Source organism: the organism of the source record quoted next, unplaced genomic scaffold (genome assembly GCF_019419815.1).
Source record: "Pyrus x bretschneideri cultivar Hongxiangsu unplaced genomic scaffold, Pyrus_bretschneideri_v1 Contig13, whole genome shotgun sequence".
In the NCBI taxonomy this organism is placed as follows: domain Eukaryota; kingdom Viridiplantae; phylum Streptophyta; class Magnoliopsida; order Rosales; family Rosaceae; genus Pyrus; species Pyrus x bretschneideri.
In genome coordinates this window covers 2,016,080-2,038,670 of record NW_025999424.1, presented here as the reverse complement: position 1 = coordinate 2,038,670, position 22,591 = coordinate 2,016,080, and the positions used below count along the sequence as shown (strand labels likewise).

Below are 22,591 nucleotides of genomic sequence, written 5' to 3'. Positions count from 1 at the left end.
TGTGATTTGACCACGATATGCGTGTATTAGTAGGCCCTCTAATTAACATTAACAATGACATGTATGTTAATATATTCTGCGTTATGATTAGGGCCATGGTGTTACTTCTTAAGGAAAGTTAAATAATTACCATATTAAAGTTTCAACTTAATTATTTATGTCTCTCCATCGGTTGGTGAATGATTATGTATCGTTTTTTTTTTCTACCAGCATGATAGAAAGATGTGAGAAGAGAAAGAGACGTAAAGATAGAAAAGTGTGGATAGAAAGATAAAGAGAAATAAGTATATCATAATTGATTAAGTAAGTTTCTCTAATGCAACTTCGCATATCAGTATAGATTAGATTTTGTTTTGTCATTAATTCACCACACGATAAGTCTTTTTATTGAACATGTGGTTCCTATTTTGATTGCATACCAAATATTTATTGGCAAAATGACGCCACTGAAACATTAGGTAACCTAAAAGCAACTATTGGACCACATTCTAATACAAACTTTGTTTTTATCATGTCAATACCCATTCGAATGATGATTGACCGTTGAAGGAAGAGCAGCAAGTCCTGTTAAAATAAAAAAAGTATTCAATTAAAAATGGATACGTGACCAAACACTTAAGGAATTGAAAACTTAAACTAACATCACTCCAAACAAATGCACACGTGTTCATTTTTAATTGAATTTTCAGCAAAACTCTTCTTTCAACGGTCAAACATTATTCTATACGTTTTGCATGAATTTTGATTATTTACATTTGAAGCATTGAAAAATTACGATGACCTTGCTGCCAAGTGCCAACTATGAATCAAATCTTACTGGACCACAAATTCCTGAAAGAAATAAAACATTTCAAAGCCGGCCTCCAAAAATTAGAACATTTAAACATTTCGGCCTTGTCCTGTATATTTATGGGTTAGGACTTAGTTGTATGTAAGATGAACATCAACAGATTAAGAAAGTTAGGTATAAAGTAAAGTCTTAACACTAGGTTTGTAGGCCAACGACATTGTCAAGCCGGAAACAAATATCTGTATTTAGTATTTAAACTAGACGGCCTTAGGGTTACTCTAAAACCTCTAAAACATGCATGCAGCAGAGTGTTAGAGAAATGGGCAGATGAGATGAATCACCTCGATTGATTATGTTTCTCACAAGTCACAAGAATTGTAACAATTAAGTATGTAGCTGGTCAAATACTCTCACAAGATGTCTGACCTCGTGCACATGAGGTCGGACTATAATTCATAGGCGACCTACTCTTGTGTGAGAGTGGCCTTAGTAGTCACGAAATTAGATTGCTAATAAGATAGCTTAATCGCGCATCTAGTTATGCACATTCACAAAAAGTGACACCGTGTGCATAAGTGATTATACCTACATGGGGTGGATTGGCCGGATTGTACCAAAATACATGAAGACCTACTCTTTTGTGAGAGTAATTTTACTGATCACGTGATTAGACTATCATAACGAACAAGATGATATAAATGTGGCCAAATCCGTCTACATTTAACACACTTGATTGTTTCCTGAACTTAGTTGATTTGGGAGATTTGTGATTTAGATGGGTGGCAATCGCATTCAAAAACAGATAGGCCACATGTGGCCTAATCGGTCCCCAAGACCAAATGCTTGTTGTCCATTTCCAAAAATTATCCTTCTAACTTGAATCAAATTAATCAATCAACTACCATTCCAAAAACATATTTATTTCTTTTTCCCCACTTTGCAAAAGTTTGTTGAACTTTCAGCAAAATACAATCATTTTTCCCAGTCAAAATCAAATCAAATGTAATGTTTGGTTTGTTTTCCGAAACGTTGCTTTCAAAGATCCTTTTTTAAAACCCTTTTTGAAAAAATAAATCCGAGAAATACCAGAAAACAAATTAGTCGTTTTCTTTCACCATCAGAGCCAGAAGACGACTAATATATAGAGTATTATTGTTTACACACTTATTTTTACTTTTTAGATGTTTTTTGTTAATTTATGTCATTTGATCTTCTTCAATTCATCTAATTAGAAAGTCAGAAATTGTGATAAATAAAAAAGAGTGTGGTGTTAGCAAACCCCAAAATATATGGGAATTTTTTTAATTGGTTTGGAATTAGGGATTTGGATCCCATCCTGATCCAAATTGTAGGGATCATCACATCTTAGTCATTCATCGTGCATCGTGCGGTCATAAATTATTTGATTTTTTAATATTTAAAATCAAACACAAATAATACCTGACAAAAACTAACCGCACGATATACGATAAACGATTAGGATATCAAAATCTCTAGAATCCTCACAAAATAAATCCGGAGAGTATCATCTTCCTGGAATTTGGGTTTATGAAAACAGCTTAAGTACATGCAACAAGCAAACTCTAATCCGCATCACTGGATGGGGTTGAAAACGACAAGCCGTGTGGGGGGTGAACTCTGGTATGGTGTTATTCTTTGTAAAGTTTGGTTGAGGGTGACCCAACCAATCAAGGATAAGAAGTCTCAAAAGTAAGAGAGCTTTTATTGGATCTACGGCTTGGATTGCATGATGATCATGATTTGTGATGTCAATCACCATCTGCTGGGCTGTACAGGAACAAGTTGCATGTTTTGTCTTCCGCTTAACTTCTTGTGGGCATGTCACTCCTAGGGTTGGAAGATGGTGAATCATATTGTCAGACTCCATAAAAACTTCAATGCAAAAAGAACGTTACAATATCAAGTATTTTAAGTCGATCACACGTTGTTTATAAAGAGCGTCATGTTTTAGTAAATACATGTGTGAGACTTTAAAAGGCTCCATATTACTTTTTAACGTTATTTTTTTCTGAGTTGAAATGATAAGTAATGTCTGACCGATAATTAGTCAACATCTCTTTTTGCTCAAATGAAGCTTGGTCACTGTGTTAAATAATTATGTGTATATTCATAATTTAAATGAAATCTTGATGAACTTAGCATGGTCTAAAAGGCATGTATATAATTTCTCAAAAATTAATTAAGGACGTTGAATGACATCCTTCTTTCTTCCACTTCTCATTTCTCAATATAATCGATATTAAGAGGAAGATAACAGAATTTGGGACTTCAAGTGAACTTAATCAACTGAACTACAAACTCTTTATTTTCTCCCGTCCATTTTGTAAAGCAGAACCACAACTCTAGTTCCAAGTGCATAAGAAACTCAATATTCATTAATAGCATTAGTTAGAATGCCTCCCATTTGCCGACTATTTTACAATTGAGGGAAATATATTTAGTGTGCAGAAAACATGACCTGATACACAAAGTGTAATAATATATTTTTTGAAAACTTGAGATAAAAAAACTCAACTAATTGTATTATAACACTCAATGTACCTGATCAAAACATTGTTCAATTAAAAAAACAAACCTCGTAAAAGTGCACTTAAATCAAGGGATGTGCTATCCACACACATTTTTTTATTTCTCACACACCTCTTGTTAATTTATGTCCGTTGATCTTCTTCATTTCATCTGATCCGACGGCCAAAAATTAGAAGAGTATGTGAGAAGTAAAAAAAGGTGTGTAGATATCATACCCCTAAATTAAAGTAACTTGGTGTTCTTTTACGACACAATAAACTTAAGTTTTGTTACATTCCTTACATAATATTTTGTGCTTGTTGCTCTTTTTTCGGTCCCTAGTTTTATGTACTTACCTAGTATTTCACAAGGCATTGTGACAAGCTTATAATTATTTTTAGTAAAAATTAACTATTATTTTTTTATCTCATTTTACAAAATAACACGGGTTGAATAAAAAATTATTTTTTCTTTAACAAACGATATTATCTACACTAAGACCATCTCCAATGGTTGGGCTAAAAGTCAAATTTTTTAGCCCAAAAACAGCTTTTCTACTCCAACCGTTCTACCCTAAGATTTTAGTCCGGGATTATTAAAGAATGAACTTAGGCTATTTTTTTTTTGTTAAATTAAATTTTTAAAAAAAAATAAATATGTAGACTATCGTAAATTAATTTTATGAACATTTTAATCTAAAAAAATTTAAATTTCGATAAATATTGGGTAGAGTCCACCCCGATTTCTGGGCTAAATTTCGGGGGGAATTTGGCATTGGTTTAGCATTTAGCATTTAGCTCAAAATTTTCCCTTGGGTTGGAGTGGGTTTGGGGGGAAATTTTGGGGGGTAATTTGGCTTTTAGCCCACCATTGGAGTTGGTCTAAGGGGGAAGGGTTGGCTTAGCCTCACATTTGGCTAGTAATATGTGGTTCAAATTTGCCTTTGACGAGAATCGAACCTAAGACCTATCACTTATAAATAAAGAGGAATACCACTAAACCAAAAATAAATGGAGTGTGATTGTTTCATAGGGGGCTCTGGGTTGTGGGTGTAAAGATAACCACTAATCTTTGGGTATAAATATTGGTTGTAAAGCCACTTTGTTCTTCTGTCCAGTAATATTTCTCTTCACTTGTACATAAGAGGTTTTAAGTTTGATTCTCACTAAAGACGAATTTGAACTACATTATTATTAGTCCATTGTGATACTAAGTCCATCCCATTTAACGTAGAAAATATCGTTTATCAAAAAAAATATTGGTGGCAAACACAAATGTTGGTTTTCTGTTTTCATTTATATAAGGGTAATTTTGGAAGTTTGGTGAACAAATTGTGTTAGTTGGGTGATACATCATATGGGTTCAACAGAAGGCTCTGAATATAAAATGTTACTAATTCATATTTATGTACTTGATCAATACAATAAACTACTATTTATGAACTTCATTAATATAATAAAATAGTGCTAGAAACATTAAAAAGACATTATTCGAATTATCACATACCACAACAAGTGGCCTAGTGGTAAAAACGTGAATTCTGGCTTCCAAAATACACAAAACAGGGAGGTCTCGGGTTTGAGATTCTAACTTGATGAGTCTGCATGACTGTGGCTAGAGGAAGACTAAAATACCTTTGTGAGTCTTTCCAGCTCTCAAAATGAACGGTTAACCGTGGCTTGCCATCCATTATCATTTTTTAATAAAATTCCGGAAAAAAAAAAAAAACTTGTGCAAATCCCACAAACGACGTCGTCGTTCCTGTCTCCATCAAGCATTACCTTGGCAACACTGGCAATTTCTTAGCCCCAAACCATTTCCCCTTCTTTTCTCCTCACACCTGCTTCCTCCGTTTCGTCTTGCGCACCAACGTCCAAATCTCTCCCTCTCTCTCTCTCTCTCTCTCTCTCTCTCTCTCTCATCGCGAGCTCCTCGCCCGAAATCTCTCTCTGTATTTCGCCAATTGAATTACCTTCCTTCCTTCTCGATCCCAAATCCCCCAAATCTCTCTGACCCGACCCATGGTTGAATCCCCACCACCGAAGCCCTAGACTTCCCGAATCGTTTTGACCCTCATCCAATCGAAGATCCAGGGCTTGATCTAGGGTTTTGTCCCCCCGTTCGATTTTCGCGAATCTAGGGTTCCTGCTGTTGAATTCGACTCCGGATTGATGTTTCATCTCAAGGCGGACGATTGTGGGATCGATTGCTCGCGAATTGAAAACCGAGATGGAGGGCTATACATGGGTCGCCAGCTGAGAAGTCGAAACGGCGTCGGCACATGTGGCCTGTCCCTTATTCCAACGCCACGACTGTAGCTTCCGACCTCTCTACCGCATCCGATTCCTTCTGCAAAGTATATTTTTTTCACTTTCCCCGAGCGATTTTGTTTCGTTTTTGGTATTTTTTTGGTCAATTTCTGCTGGTTTTCGATTACCATGAGATTTTTATTGTGCTTTTGTTGCGGTGATTATGTAATTATCGTCGTTTTGGATTTTGTTATACCGTTCCTTTGGTGAAATTCCTCTTTCGGTTTCTTGAATTTTCGTGGGTGTTGATTTTACTGGGTTAATTTGCCCTCCAATTGGGTATTGGGTATTCATTTTCTTTTTGGTTTTCCATCTTTCGATTATCTGGTTCTTTTTTGATAGGAAGAAACAAACTTTTTTATACGGTTAAATTATACCATTTATATGTGTAGATGGTGAATTTCACGTATTCCTCTATCACAGGGACTTCATATGTCTGTCCTGTTCATCTCATAGTTGAATTTGTTGGGTTTGAATTTTGTTTACTACTTCCTGTCCGATTCCGTGTTCGTTTGTGCTTGCGTAGATTGAAATCTTGTTCTTGAACATGATACGCTTAATTGACAAAGAAAGCGTGATTTTTCTTTGTGGCTCTGTTTTTCTCTCTCTTTGATTCTCAAAGAATGTAATTGATTGTGAGCAAGTCTCTTGAGTATTTTGATTTGGAATTATATTTTCTCATGTAAGTTTCCTGTTAGTTTCAGATTGTCTGTTCTTTAGAATTAGCTTGGTTTCAGTTTGGTAAAAAAGCTTTATGGAAACTTAGTTATATTTTACCCGATTGGGAGTAATGATTTAAGCACCTTCCCTGTGTGGTGAAATTTATCGTTTGTTTGAGAGTCATCTATGTTTTTTGTTTGGAGACCTTCATTTCTATTAGTCCTGATGCTTCCATATTGCTGAATACATGTTTTCTAGTGCTATCTGCTGAATACATGTTCACCCTCTCTTGCCTATCCATAGTTCTGTACGATTTCTATTGTATCTAAATACAGTCAAACTTTACTTCATATTTCAACACCTTCCCTTTGTGTTAAAATTTATCATTGTTTGAGAGTTAGTTATATTTTTTGTTTGGAATTGACCTTCATTTCTATTAGTCCTGATGCTTCCATATTGCTGAATATATGTTTTCTAGTGCTGTTTGCTGAATACATGTTCACGCTCTCTTGCCTGTCCATAGTTCTGTATGATTTCTATTATATCTAAATACAGTCAAACTTTACTTCATATTTCTTAAGCTTGATGAAATCTTTCCCTTGTTGTATAGGATGGTCGCAAAATTTGTGTCGGTGACTGTGCACTTTTCAAGCCACCCCAGGATTCCCTACCTTTTATTGGAGTAATTCGTAGGCTAATATTAGACAAGGAGGAACGTCTATGTTTAGGTGTAAGTTGGCTTTATCGACCTGCTGATGTAAAGCTTTCCAAAGGGGTCTCGCTAGAAGCTGCCCCGAACGAGGTCTTTTACTCCTTTCACAAGGATGAGATACCTGCTGCATCGTTACTCCATCCATGTAAAGTTGCATTCCTTCGTAAAGGTGTTGAACTTCCTCCAGGGATATCCTCATTTGTGTGCAGACGAGTGTATGATACTGAGAACAATTGTTTATGGTGGTTAACTGACAAAGACTATATTAATGTGAGTTTTGACTATTTAAATTTATTCATTGTCTCACATTTGTATGCTCATGATTATTAGATTTGTAGTGATTATTCATTTTACCACAGGAACGACAGGAAGAAGTAGATCAGCTATTAGACAAGACAAAACTAGAAATGCATGGGGCAGTGCAGTCGGGAGGTCGTTCTCCGAAACCCTTGAATACTTCGTCATCAACACCACAGATAAAATCTGGTTCAGATAGTTTACAGAATAGCACATCCCCCTTTTCTTCACAGGTTAAAGGAAAAAAGAGGGAACGAGGAGATCAGGGCTCCGAACCTGCCAAACGAGAACGTTTAGTTAAAATAGAGGATGGAGAGTCTGGTCAGTCCAGACCTGAAAATATGCTAAAGTCTGAGCTTGAAAAAATAACGGACAAAGGAGGTCTACTAGACATAGACGGCGTTGAGAAGTTTGTCCAACTTATGGAAGCTGAAAGTGCTGACAAGAAAATAGATTTGGCTGGCCGAACAATGCTTGTTGATGTGATCGCAGTTACTGATAGGTTGGATTGCCTTGGGCAATTTATACAATGCAAGGGTTTGTGTGTATTGGATGAATGGCTCCAAGAAGTTCACAAGGGAAAACTTGGTGATGGTAGTAGCCCAAAAGAAAGTGATAAATCTGTTGATGAATTTCTTTTTGCTTTGCTTCGTGCACTGGAGAAGGTTCCTGTGAATCTTCATGCGCTGCAGTCTTGTTATGTCGGCAAGTCTGTGAATAATTTACGTAGTTACAGAAACTCTGAAATCCAGAAGAAAGCTAAGAGTTTAGTTGATATGTGGAAGAAACGTGTTGAAGCTGAGATGAATTTGAATGAGACAAAGACTGGATCTAGTCGTGGTGGTGTTTCGTGGCCTACGAAGCATGCATCTTCAGAAGTTTCTCAAGCTGGGAGCAGAAAGACTGGAAGTTCCTCTGAGGTTGGCTCAAAAAGCTCTACTATGCAACCTTCTGTGTCGAAAACTCCTCAGATTAAACTTGGCTCTGGAGAAACAGTTTCAAAATCTTCTGGTTCACCTGGGTCAACGAAATTGTTGAGTATATCATCTGGAAATCTCTCAAAGGATCAGAATTTTAGAACGTTAGGTGCTGGAACTTCAGATCTTCCATTGACACCAATTAAGGAGGAAAGGAGCAGCAGTTCTAGCCAGTCTCAGAACAACAGCCAGTCAAGTGATCATGCGAGGAATGTGGGTTCTTTATATAGGGAAGATGCAAGGAGCTCATCTGCCGGTTCAGTTAGTGCGAGCAAAATTTCTGCCAGTGGTTCTCGCCATCGGAAATCAAGCAATGGCGTTCATGGGTCTCCTGCCTCAGGAGTTAAGAAGGAAACAGGGCCAGGAAAAGCGTGTACCCTTAGTAGAAGTTTGACTTCTGAAAAGGCTTCAACAGTTGGAGTATCCTATGAGAAGCATCCTGAAGCGCCCATGATTGACCATGGAAATAACCGACTGATTGTCAGATTGCCAAACACTGGTCGCAGTCCTGCTCGAGGTGCCTCAGGATGTTCTTTTGAAGATCCTGTTAACACAGCGTCTCCTCCTGCAGAAAAGCATGACAACCATGACCAAAAATATAAGCACAGAAGCGATGCCTTGCATGGTAATAGAATATCAGATGTGAACTCAGATGCATTTCACAGCAAAGAGGGATTGTCGGGTTCTGAAGATGGCAATGTGCTACCTTTAGGCAGCGAACAAAATAGGGCTGGTGAAGATGGTGAAAAACGAACAGAAGCATCAAAGGCAACTGGTTCCTCGTCAAAACTCATTTCAAGGACAGGAAAATCGTATGAAGCATCGTTAAGCTCCATGAATGCTTTAATTGAAAGCTGTGTGAAGTTTTCTGAGGGTAGCGGTACTGCTTCACCTAGTGATGATGTTGGGATGAATTTGCTAGCTAGTGTGGCTGCTGGAGAAATGTCCAAATCTGAGAATGTGTCACCATCAGGTTCTCCTGGGAGGAATTCTCCTGTGCACGAGGAATCATTCTCAGAAAATGATGCTAAGTTGAAACCACTGGGCAAAGAAACTGCTGACATCCAATGTCAACCTAATGGAGGGGTCAATAGTGGTGCAACCAAGCTGGACAGTGCTCTTGACTCATTGCGATGTAAGAGTGAAGCAAGACACTCTCTTACCCACCTGCCAACTAATGGTTTTGATGTTATAGTTGCTTCATATGGGGGCAGGGATAAACCAGCAGAGTGTAATGCAAATTTGAATTGTTCCTCAAATAAGCAACAAAGTAGCGATGGTCAGTTCTTGAGGGCTGATGTCAATCCTGGTGAGTCATGTGATGCTTCAGCATCGGAGCCACCTTCATGTGCTAGAAAAGAGGGTCATTTGGAGGCTGAAGGATCTAACCAGTCTCATGAACAAGGAAAATTGAGGACTCCAAATGGTAACAGGCGCAACCTTTCTGACTCTAAAATAAAATTGTTGTCTTCCTTTTCTGACGAAGATTTGTCTGTTCTTTGTGCAGATGAAAGAACTGTCGGGAGCAGTACACCAGTTGTATCTGAAGCAGCCTCTGGGAGTGTAAAAGTTGAACAGGACATTGGAATATCTACTTGCTCATCCTCTCAAGTGGCTGGTGAGAACCATGATGTCAAAAAGGATTCAAATAGTGCTCTACTGACAGAGCAGAAACCATCCGTTGTAGCAGGAAATCACTCAGAGTCCAAAGAGGGGAAGAGTGAGGAAGCTGTTCTTTGTTCGGGCTCTGGAAACACTTTACATGTGGAGTCTAAGGGTGAACAGACAGATGACATTAAGGCTGCCGGTCACACTACACAAACAGGGAAAGAGACACGGGATATTTATGTGCCAGATCCGGAGGACAGCAGAGATTTTGCTCGGGATGCTACAGAAGGAAATGAGGCTTTTGTTGACTGTTCCGATCTACAGGTTTCCAAGGCAGAGTCACCGTCAATGCCTGTTAAAGAAAATGAGCAGCATGACAAGTCTAGTAAGTGTAAGCCAGAAGTTATTGAATCAGGGAAGACAGAGGAACGGCAAGTTTCATGTGTGAATTCCTTGGGGTCAGATACTGCTGTAAAGTTGGACTTTGATTTGAATGAGGGCTTTCCTGTTGATGATGGGAGCCAACCAGAGTTTGTTAAAGCAGGAGATCCTGGAACTTCGTCCTCTGTTCATTTTCCTTGCCCTTTACCTTTTCAAATGTCTTCTGTGTCAGGGAGCTTCCCTGCATCAATTACTGTAGTTGCGCCTGCCAAAGGTTCATTTGTACCTCCTGAAAACCTGATGCGGAGTACGGGTGAACTTGGATGGAAAGGATCTTCAACTACCAGCGCATTCCGACCTGCAGAACCCCGAAGGAATGTGGAAGCATCAGTCAATGCAACGGATGCACCTATTGTTGATACTGCTTCCAGCAAACAAGTCCGCCCTCCATTGGACTTTGACTTGAATGTGCCTGATCAGAGAGTTTATGAGGAAGTTGTCCAAAACTCTGCTCATGTAATGGGTTTCAAGTCAGATACTCATGATCGGGGCTCGGGAGGGCTAGATCTTGATTTGAATAGAGTGGATGAGAGTCCTGATGTTGGGCTGCTTGTAAGCAACAGTTGCAGGTTGGATATACCTCCCTTGCCAAGTAGGTCATCAGTATCTGGTGGACTATCTAATGGTGGGGTCAACGACTCTACAGACTTTGATTTAAACAATGGGCCAGGCCTTGATGAAGTGGGCACTGACACAGCTCCGTGCGCCCAGCATTTAAAAACTAGCATGCTGCTTAGTACTCCTGCTTCTAATTTAAGAATAAACAGTCCTGATTTTGGGAACTTATCGGCATGGTTTCCTCAAGGAAACTCATATTCTGCCATCACAGTCCCTCCCATGTTTCCTGGCAGAGGTGAGCAGAGTTATGGTGCTCCTGCTGGGTCTCAGAGAATTGTGTGTCCTCCCACTGGTAATGCCTCAACTGCAGTGCCATTTCCTCCTGCTACTACATTTCAATATCCAGGGTTTCCTTTTGAAACCAGTTTTTCTCTGTCATCGAGCTCCTTTTCTGGTTCTACTGCATATATAGATTCATCATCTGGCGGAGCACTTTGCTTCCCCAGCATGCCCTCCCAGATGGTGGGACCGGGTGGCGTAGTTTCATCCTCTTACCCTCGACCCTATATGATGAGCCTTCCTGGTGGTAGCAGTAATGTTGGCCTTGATGGTAGGAAATGGGGTAGTCATGGTCTTGACCTTAATGCTGGGCCTGGAGCTACAGAAACAGAACGGAGAGCTGAAAGGTTGCCTTCAGGAATGAGACAGCTTTCTGTTCCCAGTTCACAAGCCCCGGTAGAGGAACAGTTAAAGTTGTTTCAGGTGGGAGGTGCATTGAAGAGAAAGGAACCTGATAGTGGGTTGGATGCTGTTGAACGAATTGGCTATAAGCAGCCTTCATGGCAGTAGAATTATGGCACAATGCGGCAAACCTGTCAAGGTGTGGTGAGCTTTTGTAGCCTTTACAAATTATTGTATTCAGATTCTTTATTGCCTTAGACAAGTATGGAAACCCTTGGATTGCGTCACTGGTCACTACTGCAGTCATGAAATTGGATTGATGATATTCATCTCTAAGGATATCTTTCTCCATTTACCTATGATTACAATCAGTTAAATTAATGATTTGTTCTCAATTTCGAAGCTTTGGAGAATTGGAGTTGATCCTGCAAAAGTTTCTTTTAATATTTATTTTTCATGAATTGTTTCACTTTTTCGGTAAAACCCTTAATTTGTTTATTCGGAATTTCTCTATATGAAAAACTATAGTCTAATCCTGAATGACTAGCGGGGCATATGACCTTGTCTTCACCGCAACTTGTAATTTGCAAGCTGAGTTGCCATCATAATAAAAGGAAAATTGAAATTGAGTTTCCACCCGCTTTTGTTTGGGTTTTTGGTTTGTAATATGATTTCAAACAAAACTCTTCTGTGAAATTTCCTTGAACATTCTCTTCTTGATGAAGCTTTCTTGTTTCTTTCTTGCAGCACATGGGGGTGTTTTGCATTGGAAACTTACAGGAGTTGACAAGTTGTTCGCTTGAACAGTAAAAAATGCTAAAGGGCGGGTGCAGGCGTTCATCGCACGGAACACCAGTCCGTACCATCTCTAACTTTGGAAACCCCTGGGGTCCTGGAAGCAGTTCTTTTAACTGAATCTGCTCTGATGGCCACTGCAGACAAGTTTTTCTGTGTAGATATCTAACTCTTGAAAAGCATCCTCTATACGCTGCCTAAAGCTGTGACATTGGTGCTCAATGTTTGGACTTGTGCTCGTTCAGGTACACACTGCAATCCCGATCCTTACTCAGATTGTATTCTTTGGGGAGATTGGTTGTATGAACCTCCCAGGCCAGGCCAGGGTCGGCTTGTGTTCTGTCATTAATTTTTTTTCCTTCTCCAGTTGTTACATATATAGTTATTACCTAGTCAGGACTGCCGAATTTTGTTATATTGTCACATTCTGGTTATTGAAATTTGCACAGGTTGTCACCGTGTTGTGTTTTTTTTTTCTTTTTCCCGCGTTGTATTATAAGTTATAACCAGAGTCGTCGGGATCTTTTTGGCAAACCTAGAGATTGTTGGACAGAAACTTCACTTTTGCCGCATTTGATTCATTTATATTATGCCTTTTGACTTGGTTGTTAAATTTCGATGATGCCGCTGACAGGGTTTTCGTTTACTTGTTTTATCGTCTTTTACCTATACTGTGAATTGTAATCCTGGCAACTGTCGTACGACTTCAGTAGCTCTGGTTTCAGCTCTGGTTTCAGCGGAATCGTAAAGATTATGGGTAGACGGTGGAGGTGCAGTTGGCTCATTTTTTTATCTTGCACTGCATCGTTGGACATTCTAGTGATTATTTCCACCTACATTTTTGTAACAATGTTGGCCTTTTGTTTCTGAGTTGAACAATTCAATTCCGTTATGAGTATGCAGCGCTGAGCGCACCACATTTTCTGATATAATCGTAATTTTTCATCGTTTCTTTTTCTGTTCGCCGGAGAATCACTTGTTTGGAATTGGATCGTTTTGCTACTTGTACAAGTCATTATGCAGTCACGCCGTTTGCAGCCTCGCAGGGCTGTACAAGTCATTCAGATTCGTGATGAAATGTATCGACTTATTGCCTCTTCGGCACTTGTATGCCGGAAAATGTTTTCAAAGTTATTACATTGAGCACTGCTCTAAAAATCCTCACTTAGCACTGCCTAGGCTCTAGGCAGCTGATCAGCGTCTCGATTAATGCCTACGCATTTGAAAATTAAGAAAGGTTGTTCATACCTTCTGAGGCCCCGCCTAGACCGCCTAGGCATCTGCTCAGATCCGCCTAGGTTGCAACTCACTTAGATATAAAATAGATAACCTTTATTTTGAATTTTTTTTTTCAATAAATTGTAAAAGACTTGTTGAATACTTAAATGAACATATATTATAGGCTTCTTCCACATGTTTTTATTAGGTTTCAATACTTAATAATATATATATCATTCTATTTTATAGTTTATGATGAAATTATATATATTTTAAATATAAACAGACACTTATTTACATAAAATATATAGATTTACTTAAATTCGTCAAGATATTAAATTCCAGCCCGTCGTCCGAATAAAACTTTGATATTGTGCCATTCATTCATGCGTTGGATGGAGTCTCGGAGTACAGTAGAATTTTCGTCGTAAAAACACCCGAGGACATCAGAATTTTCGTAAAAAGTAAGGGAACCTTCAGTATCAGACGCATTTGTCGTAAAGTAGCTTTTAAGAACAAGTCTCTGAAGAACCAAGGAAGGTTTCATATGACAATGTCCGGGAGTGGGGTTACAAATTTAACAAAACACATGTCGCTTTTATTTAGTTGCACAAAAGAGCCACCTCTGTCTCGTCGTATGAACGGTTAAGGTTTCGGATGGACCACCACATGCGATTGAATCCAAGTGCCCAAAACAAGAGATTAGTAAAGTGGGCCAGGAGGGACTGTCAAGGGATAAATTTGTCTTTGCATGTAGCCTAGGGAAAAGGATCTATGAATCCTAGGAATTCCGTGATCTTACCCGTTCATTATATATCGTGTGATCAGAAATCATTTTAAAATTTAAAATTTAAAATTAAATATGTATAATACTTAATGAAAACTGATCGCACCATATATAATGAACGGATAAAATTATGAAATCCCTATAAAAATGACCAGACGATAATTATTTTCCGCCTTTCTAGGAGGGAGGAGGGACAATGCCAACTTTGGGATTCACTTGTAGAATGTCGGTGATATCATAGCCCAAAAATCCTAGGGTCAGACCGTTGACCAATTAGCTAATGTGCCAAATATTAAATGGTGGAATGAACCAGCTAATTATTCGGCATGATTTCAGGGCTCAACCTACGACTAAAACTTGTTTTCTTGCTTTATAGTTAGTCATTTATTAGGCCTTACATAATAATTTGTTTGTTACACTGGCATGTTTGTATTGCTTTCGTGTCAAATTTGTTGTTTTAATGAGTTTTAAATTTCAATCTCAAACTCACCAGTACTGTTTACTTAATTACGAACAATACAACTACAATTATTTTATTAAGCACTACAATTACATGATACATAAATTGAGAGAGAGATCGAGAAAGCTAGGACTTTAGTTTAACGGATTGAAACTTGCAACGGGTTATCTGCGTGTAAACTTGAATTAACTTATCATTTAACGGGTGCTTAAAGGGTTGACCGAATAAAATATCTGACTCGTTGAGTCTCCATCCAAAATCTACTTTCCATTTTACTTCATGTCGAATTAAAGTTTCATGTCATTTCCTTTTGGGTTATCGTGGATTGGCATCAAGGGTGTTTGCTACTATTTATAAAAAAAAAAAAAAAAATACAACGTCTTTATTTGTTGTCAACTTTGATGTTCACGTAAGAAGGATACTTCGTTGGAGCTTCTTACATGTCTTCAGATTGTGTTACATACCAATCCATCATGAATTTGAATATTCGGTTGGAGATGCTCTACAAATGCATATGGTGGATGCTCTGGAGGATAACACCTTCTCCAACTCTGCGAGTCTCAAGTTTAAACTCTTCAAATCGTCTTAATCGATCTAGATTAGAATAATGACATTGTTCATAAACAAAAAGTTAGGAATAAAAAATGATTCCGTTGATTAGATGTTACCTCATTGTATTCCATGCAATGCAACAACACCGGATGGATATAGACCCAGTCTTGAACCACAGCAATTTTCAAAACTTCCGACCGGCTGTTATGGAGGAGGATTATACGGAGGAGGGTCATATGGGACTCAGAAAGCTCAACTGGGTTTTTGCCACGTAGGGAACACTGATTCATCATTTTTCCGTCCGAAGAATCCGAGCCAGTCGATTAAATTCCGCCGAGTATACTGGTCAATTAGTAAATTCACATGCATGCATGCTCTCTCTCTCTCTCTCTCTCTCTCTCTCTCTCTCTCTCGTCATTTCAGTTACTCATTTGCATGGCTTGCCGCGTGTTTCAATGTCACATCTGCCATCTCTGATTTCTTAAATGCCCCTAATTACAAAGCACACCCTTATTATTTTTCGTTGGCTTTTTAGCGAGAATGGTTCTGAAATTGGTATAACTTTTTAGTTTGGTTATTGGTATGTGAAATCGATAGAAATAGTTACTGAGTTTGTCTATCATCAATCATTTTGATCATTCCGTAAAAAATTTTGTTAAATATGGACCAAAATAACAAAAATACTCTCAATTTAATAAACAACTGGTCAAGATGAATTAAGGGTAATTTTGTTATTTGGGTCCGTATTTAATTGAGACTTTTCACGGAATAACCAAAATGATTGATGGTAGACAAACTCAGAGATTATTTCTATCGATTTCAAATTTCAAGCAAAATGAAGAGTTATGTTAATCTTAGTGCACATTTTGGATAAAATTGTTTTGTACAAGTGACAACCTTTCAATTTCTTGATGTTACTACTTGAAGTGTTAACGTTAACAATTCAAGTAATTCTTTTATCTTATAGTCTAAGTGCTCATAAACTGGATACGTCGTACGTATGGAGCTCCCTCGTAAAATACAATCGGACTATATCGTGGACCAGTTATTTTCTTGCCTGGTTTTGGCTTAACACAAGAATAACTTGAATTGTGAAACTTTTAATACTTTAGGGCGCAATGTGTAAAAAACTGACGAAACAAACATTAAAACGTTGAGTGATTTTTGACATTGACCTAAACTTGAGGGTGTATTATATAACTAGCTCAAAAGAAAGGAAAGGAACGGAAAGTAGAGGCTCTCTCACGCAAGGCACCATCCCTTTACTCCCAATTATGGAGTTGCAGAATCTGCACTCTCTACCCCTTATAATTTCTTCTTTGTAGTCTCTCTCTCCCTCTCTCTCTCCCTCTCTCTCTCCCTCTCTCTCTCTCTCTCTCACTCACTCTCTCTCTCTCTCTCTCTCTCTCTACTTTATCTCTCTTCTGTCTGTTTGAGGCAGTCATGAGTCTTTGTACTTTTTTCCCAGAAAAATTCCACAACTATCCCAAAAGGGTGAGAGGCCATGATGGTCTGAGCAGATTGGCTCCTTTCTTTGTCACATTTCTAGCCACATGCACCATTTTCAGCTTCTTACTAGTCTATTCTCCAAACCCTTTTTTAATTTCTCCCAAACAGGCCCTTAACAATCTCAATTCTCTTCCAAACCAGGCATCCATTCATGCAGCACAAAAAGACCATCAAGCCCCTGATCACACTACCATCAAGCTCCTCCCCCCACCAAGTAACTCTTTCTTGTTACAAACAAAACAAACCCAATTCTTCTTCTTTCTTTTTTTTTCTTATAAATAATTTCTGGATCATTTTCTGAAAAGTTTGGTTTTTGTTTTTTGGATTTTGTAGAGAAGGGGGAGTGTGATTTGTTTAAGGGGCAGTGGATTTCGGATTCTAGAGGAGCAATGTACACGAATACGAGCTGCGCCACGATTCCGGAATCGAAAAATTGTTTCAGAAACGGGAGGAGGGACAGGGATTTTCTGAACTGGAGATGGAAACCGGACAAGTGCGAGCTTCCGCGGTTTGATCCGAAAACGTTTTTGGAAATCGTTCGGGGAAAGAGAATGGCGTTCGTCGGCGACTCGGTCGCGAGGAACCATGTAGAGTCTCTTCTCTGCCTCTTGTCACAGGTCAGTTCATTTTTTGATATTGGATTTGATATATGTTTTTTTACGTTGACTACTCTAATTTATACTTACGGGTCAAAACTTCTAACTCGGTGTATTGTCTTGGCCAGGCGGCCTAATCGACATCTTCGATTTCTGTATGATCCTTGTGTTTTATTTTTCAGTGTGCCAGTTTTGTGTGTCCTTGAAATCTTAAAACTTATGCAAGAAGAATTCGATAGAAATTTCACAACAAATTACTTTTACTAATTTTGTTTGCTTAGTTGTTATCGCTTGTAATGGTAATAAATTTGGCATTTAATTAGCGTAACATTTGATTTTATATCAATTTAATTAGCCTAATTGGCATAGGAGAATAATGCTAATTAAGGGCTTGATTGGATTCAATGTAACAGGAAAACAAAAGGTATGTAGCAGCAATTCAAATTTCCACTGATTATTGTTTTCCTGTGCAATTTTTTCTATAGTACGTAACATTGAATGGGTCTTAAAAATTAACGGTTTAGGTTTTGCATCAATGGCGAAGCCAGTAAGGGACCAGAATGGTTCCTGGCCCATTCTGCCTTTTTTTTTTTCTTGCTATTCTAACAGATGCTAATACTACTTATCAATTTAATACTCTTAAAATTCAAGTGTGTTCTCAATCCGAACTCTTTCCGTTCTAGGCTAGGCCTTTCTCTCAACCTCTCTCATTGCCATGCAGTCTTCACTTCCCCTCCTTATTCTATCAGCTTTCCATTGGTTTTAACTTGTATTTTAAGTCATTCAATACTATGATCTGGTGATATTTCTCTTCACTTGGAAGTGAGAGGTCTTAGGTTTGAATCTCATGGATGACGAATTCGATACCAAATTAGACTCCTCATTATGTGGCTTAGCCGAACTCCTCATCCCCTTAGTGTAAAAATATCAATGTACTAAAAAAAAAAACTTGTATTTTAAAAACTTTCTTACTTACTCTTTTACCTTATATTTGGATTTTTGGAATTGTGCAACGTTTTTAGTTCTCTCTATTGAATTTATGTTGTTTCAATTTTTATGCAAATTACTTTAGTCTCTCATGTTCTAAGTTCAAACTATTTATGTATGTGAAAAACTCTCTCACACGTGGAATCTTGACTCCGCCACTATTTTGCATATAAGGATTTAATGAATGTTGCATTGGTTCCTGCATAAAACTCGTACACTGAGTGACTTAGCATTGTAACCCTATTTATTTATTGTTTATAAATTATAAGTGGTTGGTGGTGACAATCTGACTGTTCTATGAGTAAAGTCAACCTGAAAAACGAGTAGAACACGCAGGGCGGTACACATGCACCAAAGTTTGTTTGGCTGATGAAAAATACCAGTGGAGAAACATTAAACAATATAAATTTGCAATGATGTTGTACACGTAAACCATTCATGACATAATAAATGACATGGATCGCGACACAAATTATTTTGCTCATTAAGTTATTCTTGAAGTCAAACCTTAAAATTTTCAATTATTGGATTCAGATTTGTAGATATAAAATGAGGGTATTATGTGACTTCCCAATTATTGGATTCAGATTTGTAGATATAAAATGAGGGTATTATGTGACTTCCCTGACATATTGTTTGTTTGGAATTGCTTTAAAATGATTGAAGACGTTTTGAGAGAAAATGTTTTTGGATTCTAAAAACATTTAACGTGTTTCATGCAAGCAATGGTTTTTTTCACTTACATTTTTACTAAGAATTGTTTCGAAATGTGTTTTCACCAAAAACGTTTTCAGCTATTTGAAAAGTATTTCCAAACAAGCTCATAATAGAAATAATAGTTTGCAGATGTGAATGAGGTCAGTTGATTAGAACAGTGTATTTGTTTCCCTTGTACTTGATTTTGAATTCCATCCCGCAAATTAAAGTGTTTAGGAACATTGTGACAACTTTACTAAGCTTGGTGCTTTATGCTTTAAAGCAATGTCACAGTACCACAGATGCCATATATGCATCTCATTACCTTTCGTGCTCGTCTCATTTTTGGAGTGATGACAAGCAATCGTAGTGGTTTAGAGTTTAGAGGGGATACTATCTTTGCAACAATGTCCGCTAATTCTTACGTTGGTAGTTTATAAGGTACTTAATTAGGTGTGCTTAACCGTCAAGAAACTAGGGATGATAACGAGGTGGGACAGAGCCATATAACCCATCAACGTTTCTGTAATGCCATGTAAATAGGACCCTTGCTATACAGTTCGAGTCATAGAAACGACTTCTTTACAAAACAAGGGTAAGACTGCATATGATAGACATTTCCTCTCCTCTTCCCGCCGACCCTCACAACATAGGTAGCCTTCTTGGCTTGGGGTTGGTTTTTTTAGTAGTGCCTTGCTATATTGACATGCCATATATGCAACAGTTCTTTATTCAAATACATAAATTACGCTTCAGGAGCATGTACAAGGATCTTCCAAACCCTAATATTAATCCTATTAATCTTGCAGGAGGAAAACCCCAAAGACATCTACAAGGATTCCGAAGACCGGTTCAGGACATGGTACTTTCCTCGGTACAACTTCACCCTCATGAAATTATGGTCCAAATATCTCATAGCTGCAGAAGAGAAGATGGTTAATGGTTCAGGATCCGGCGTTTTTGATTTGCAACTAGACAAGGTCGACGACGTATGGGCAGACCACCTCCCGGATTTAGACTACGCTATAATCTCAGGCGGACATTGGTTTTTTCGTCTAATGTACCTACACGAAGGTGACAAACTCACCGGATGTGTCTATTGTAACAAACCTAATGTCACCGAATACAACAACAGCCACGCCCTGCGCATGGCATTTCGAGCTACATTCAAGTACATACAGGAATGCAAAAACTGCAAGGGAGGCCTCTTGACCTTGTTGAGGACATTTGCGCCGGCACATTTTGAGGGCGGGGCTTGGAACACCGGGGGATACTGCAACAGAACGAGTCCTTTGAGCGAGGGGGAAGTTGATTTAAAACGTTTCGATTGGGAGCTGAGGAGCATTCAGGTTGAGGAGTTTGAAAGAGCAAGAAAAGAAGGGGAGATGGAGGGGAGGAAGTTTAGGGTTTTGGATATAACCCGAGCCATGCTTATGCGACCGGACGGGCATCCCGGAGATCACTGGGGAAACAAGTGGATGAAGGGTTACAACGACTGTGTGCACTGGTGCATGCCAGGCCCTGTTGATTATTGGAACCATTTTTTGATGGAGATTATCCGAAACGAGAGAGGATAGTTTCTTAGTTGAGTGTTTAGGGTTTAGTTAGAACAAAATCCATACAAATTCGTATCTTAATAGTTAATAATGCCCTAAGTTTTCTACTTTGTTTTTATTACAAGGGCGTATATTAATTTTAGTTCAGAGATATAGCTTGGGCTCGGATTTATGGTTGTGGTGGGTCGGATCCATATCCCACCGCTCGTTTTCCACGGTAGTTGTGCGCTACTCCGCTGACTATGACTAAGCCGTCTTACTTGACTTGATCTATGGCCGTTCCTCCTCCCATGGCTGCTATAGATCCTTCTAAAAGTGGTTTTGTCCTCACCACGAAGACTTGCTGATTGATGGTTCCATTCTCAGATTAGGTAGTTTTTCATTTTAGCTTAGCAGGTTGTGTTGTATTGCTTCGACAAGTCGTTTGTGGCCTTGTTCTTGCGATGACTTTTGTAGCCTCGTTCTTGCCATAGCTTTTGTGGCCTCAGTGCAAGGTCTGTTACTTCTGCCATCATTGTGGCAGATCTTTACCAATGGCTTATGGTTCGTGTTGTTGTGATGTGGTTGCCTAGTAGGGGTTTTCCTTATTTGTCAATTTGGATGGATTTATCTCCATATCAAAATATTTGGTCACTAGAGAAATGTACCCATCTAGCACCTCTTAGTTGTATGTATTTGTTCTGATAAATGAAATTCTTTACGTTTTATGTATGTATGTATGTATGTATGTACATAGCAAGTCGAGTCAAGTAAGTTGCAAAGTATCCAGAATCTGAGGTTTTTCACTACCAATTTACCAATGTAGACCTTTTATTTTAGCAAAAGTGTTTTCCGTGCTGGTTGTCATACAAATGTTAATAGAACTATCAGACCTTAGTGAATCTCCCTCTCCGAAGTTTATATTCAAATATCGCCTGAATAAAAATAAAAATTCTAGATGTTCTTGTTCAAAGTAATTTAAGAGCATCTTTAACCGATATGTCAAATTAATTTTCGTATAAAGCATGTACATGTGCTCGGAGTTTGGAAACAATTCATACTCTGTTAAGATGTAAGTAGGTTGCTGGTTGGTTATGTCCGAAATTCGGGTCTTGTGCTAATCTCTGTGTGTAGATTGAGTGAGGTTTTAACTCTCTCTCTCTCTCTCTTTCTCTCTCTCTCAGAGTCATTAGCTGGTTGGCTCCTTTTCTCACCTGTCTAGCCATAGCCACCATTTTCATCTTCTTCTAACTCCATTCTCCAAACCCTTTTCTAATTCTTCCCAAACAAGGCCTTGATCATGTTATTAAGCTCTAACCACCAACAAGTAAACATACAAAAAGAAAATAAAACCCAATTGTTCTTTTTTATTTTCATATTTGAATTATTTTAGAGTCTGTTTGGTAACCATTTGATTTTCAGTTTTCGTTTGTTGTGCTAGAGATGAAGCGAAAATATATGAGAAGAGTGAAGGGAGAAGAATGAAGGGAGGTGGTGGGAGAAAGGGAGGAGGAGGAGAAATGCAGGAGTTTATATGAACACAAAAACTTGAAAGTAAAATTTTTTGGATTTTATTTTCGTAATGTGTTTTATTCCTTTTCCATTTCTTCCACCATCCTTTCTTCACCCTTCTCCGTTCCTCCTTTTATAATATACATTTTCTTTAGCTAAAGAATGAAAAATAAAAACTAAAAACAAATTCGTTATCAAACGACTTGTTAGTTTCTTTGGGTAAGAGATTGCAATTTTTGGTTTTTGTAGAAGAAGAGAAGTGTGACCTTTTAAAGGGCCTCTGGATTCCAGATCTGAGAGGGCCAATCTACACCAATACAAGCTGTGTCACTCACTGTTCCTGAATCAAGGAATTGCTTCAAATATGGTAGGATGGACAAGG

The 22,591-nt window shown here is 38.3% G+C and overlaps 2 protein-coding genes and 1 long non-coding RNA gene across 4 annotated transcripts; all 3 read left to right on the top strand.

Moving 5' to 3' along the window:
* Positions 1-5,140: 5,140 nt before the first annotated feature.
* On the top strand, positions 5,141-12,469 carry LOC103941401. Of its 2 annotated transcripts, none has more exons than XM_048578908.1 (5): positions 5,141-5,675; positions 6,899-7,270; positions 7,360-9,700; positions 9,782-11,761; positions 12,310-12,469. In XM_048578908.1, exons 1-4 carry the CDS (start codon positions 5,601-5,603, stop codon positions 11,728-11,730), a joined length of 4,737 nt encoding a protein of 1,578 aa, XP_048434865.1. In that variant the 5' UTR covers positions 5,141-5,600; the 3' UTR covers positions 11,731-11,761; positions 12,310-12,469. The 2 variants fall into 2 exon arrangements, with proteins under 2 accessions (XP_048434865.1, XP_009349867.1); XM_009351592.3 differs by having other exon boundaries at positions 9,782-11,766.
* On the top strand, positions 12,464-13,315 carry LOC125474818. Its single transcript, XR_007256220.1, has 2 exons — positions 12,464-12,602; positions 13,068-13,315. It is a non-coding gene; the product is annotated as an uncharacterized LOC125474818 (long non-coding RNA).
* A 3,246-nt stretch (positions 13,316-16,561) lies between these two features.
* Positions 16,562-21,429, top strand: LOC103939645 (xyloglucan O-acetyltransferase 3-like). Its single transcript, XM_009349752.3, has 3 exons — positions 16,562-17,097; positions 17,217-17,500; positions 19,972-21,429. The coding sequence occupies exons 1-3, from the start codon at positions 16,818-16,820 to the stop codon at positions 20,737-20,739; spliced, it is 1,332 nt and encodes a 443-aa protein (XP_009348027.2). The 5' UTR covers positions 16,562-16,817; the 3' UTR covers positions 20,740-21,429.
* Positions 21,430-22,591: the final 1,162 nt, after the last annotated feature.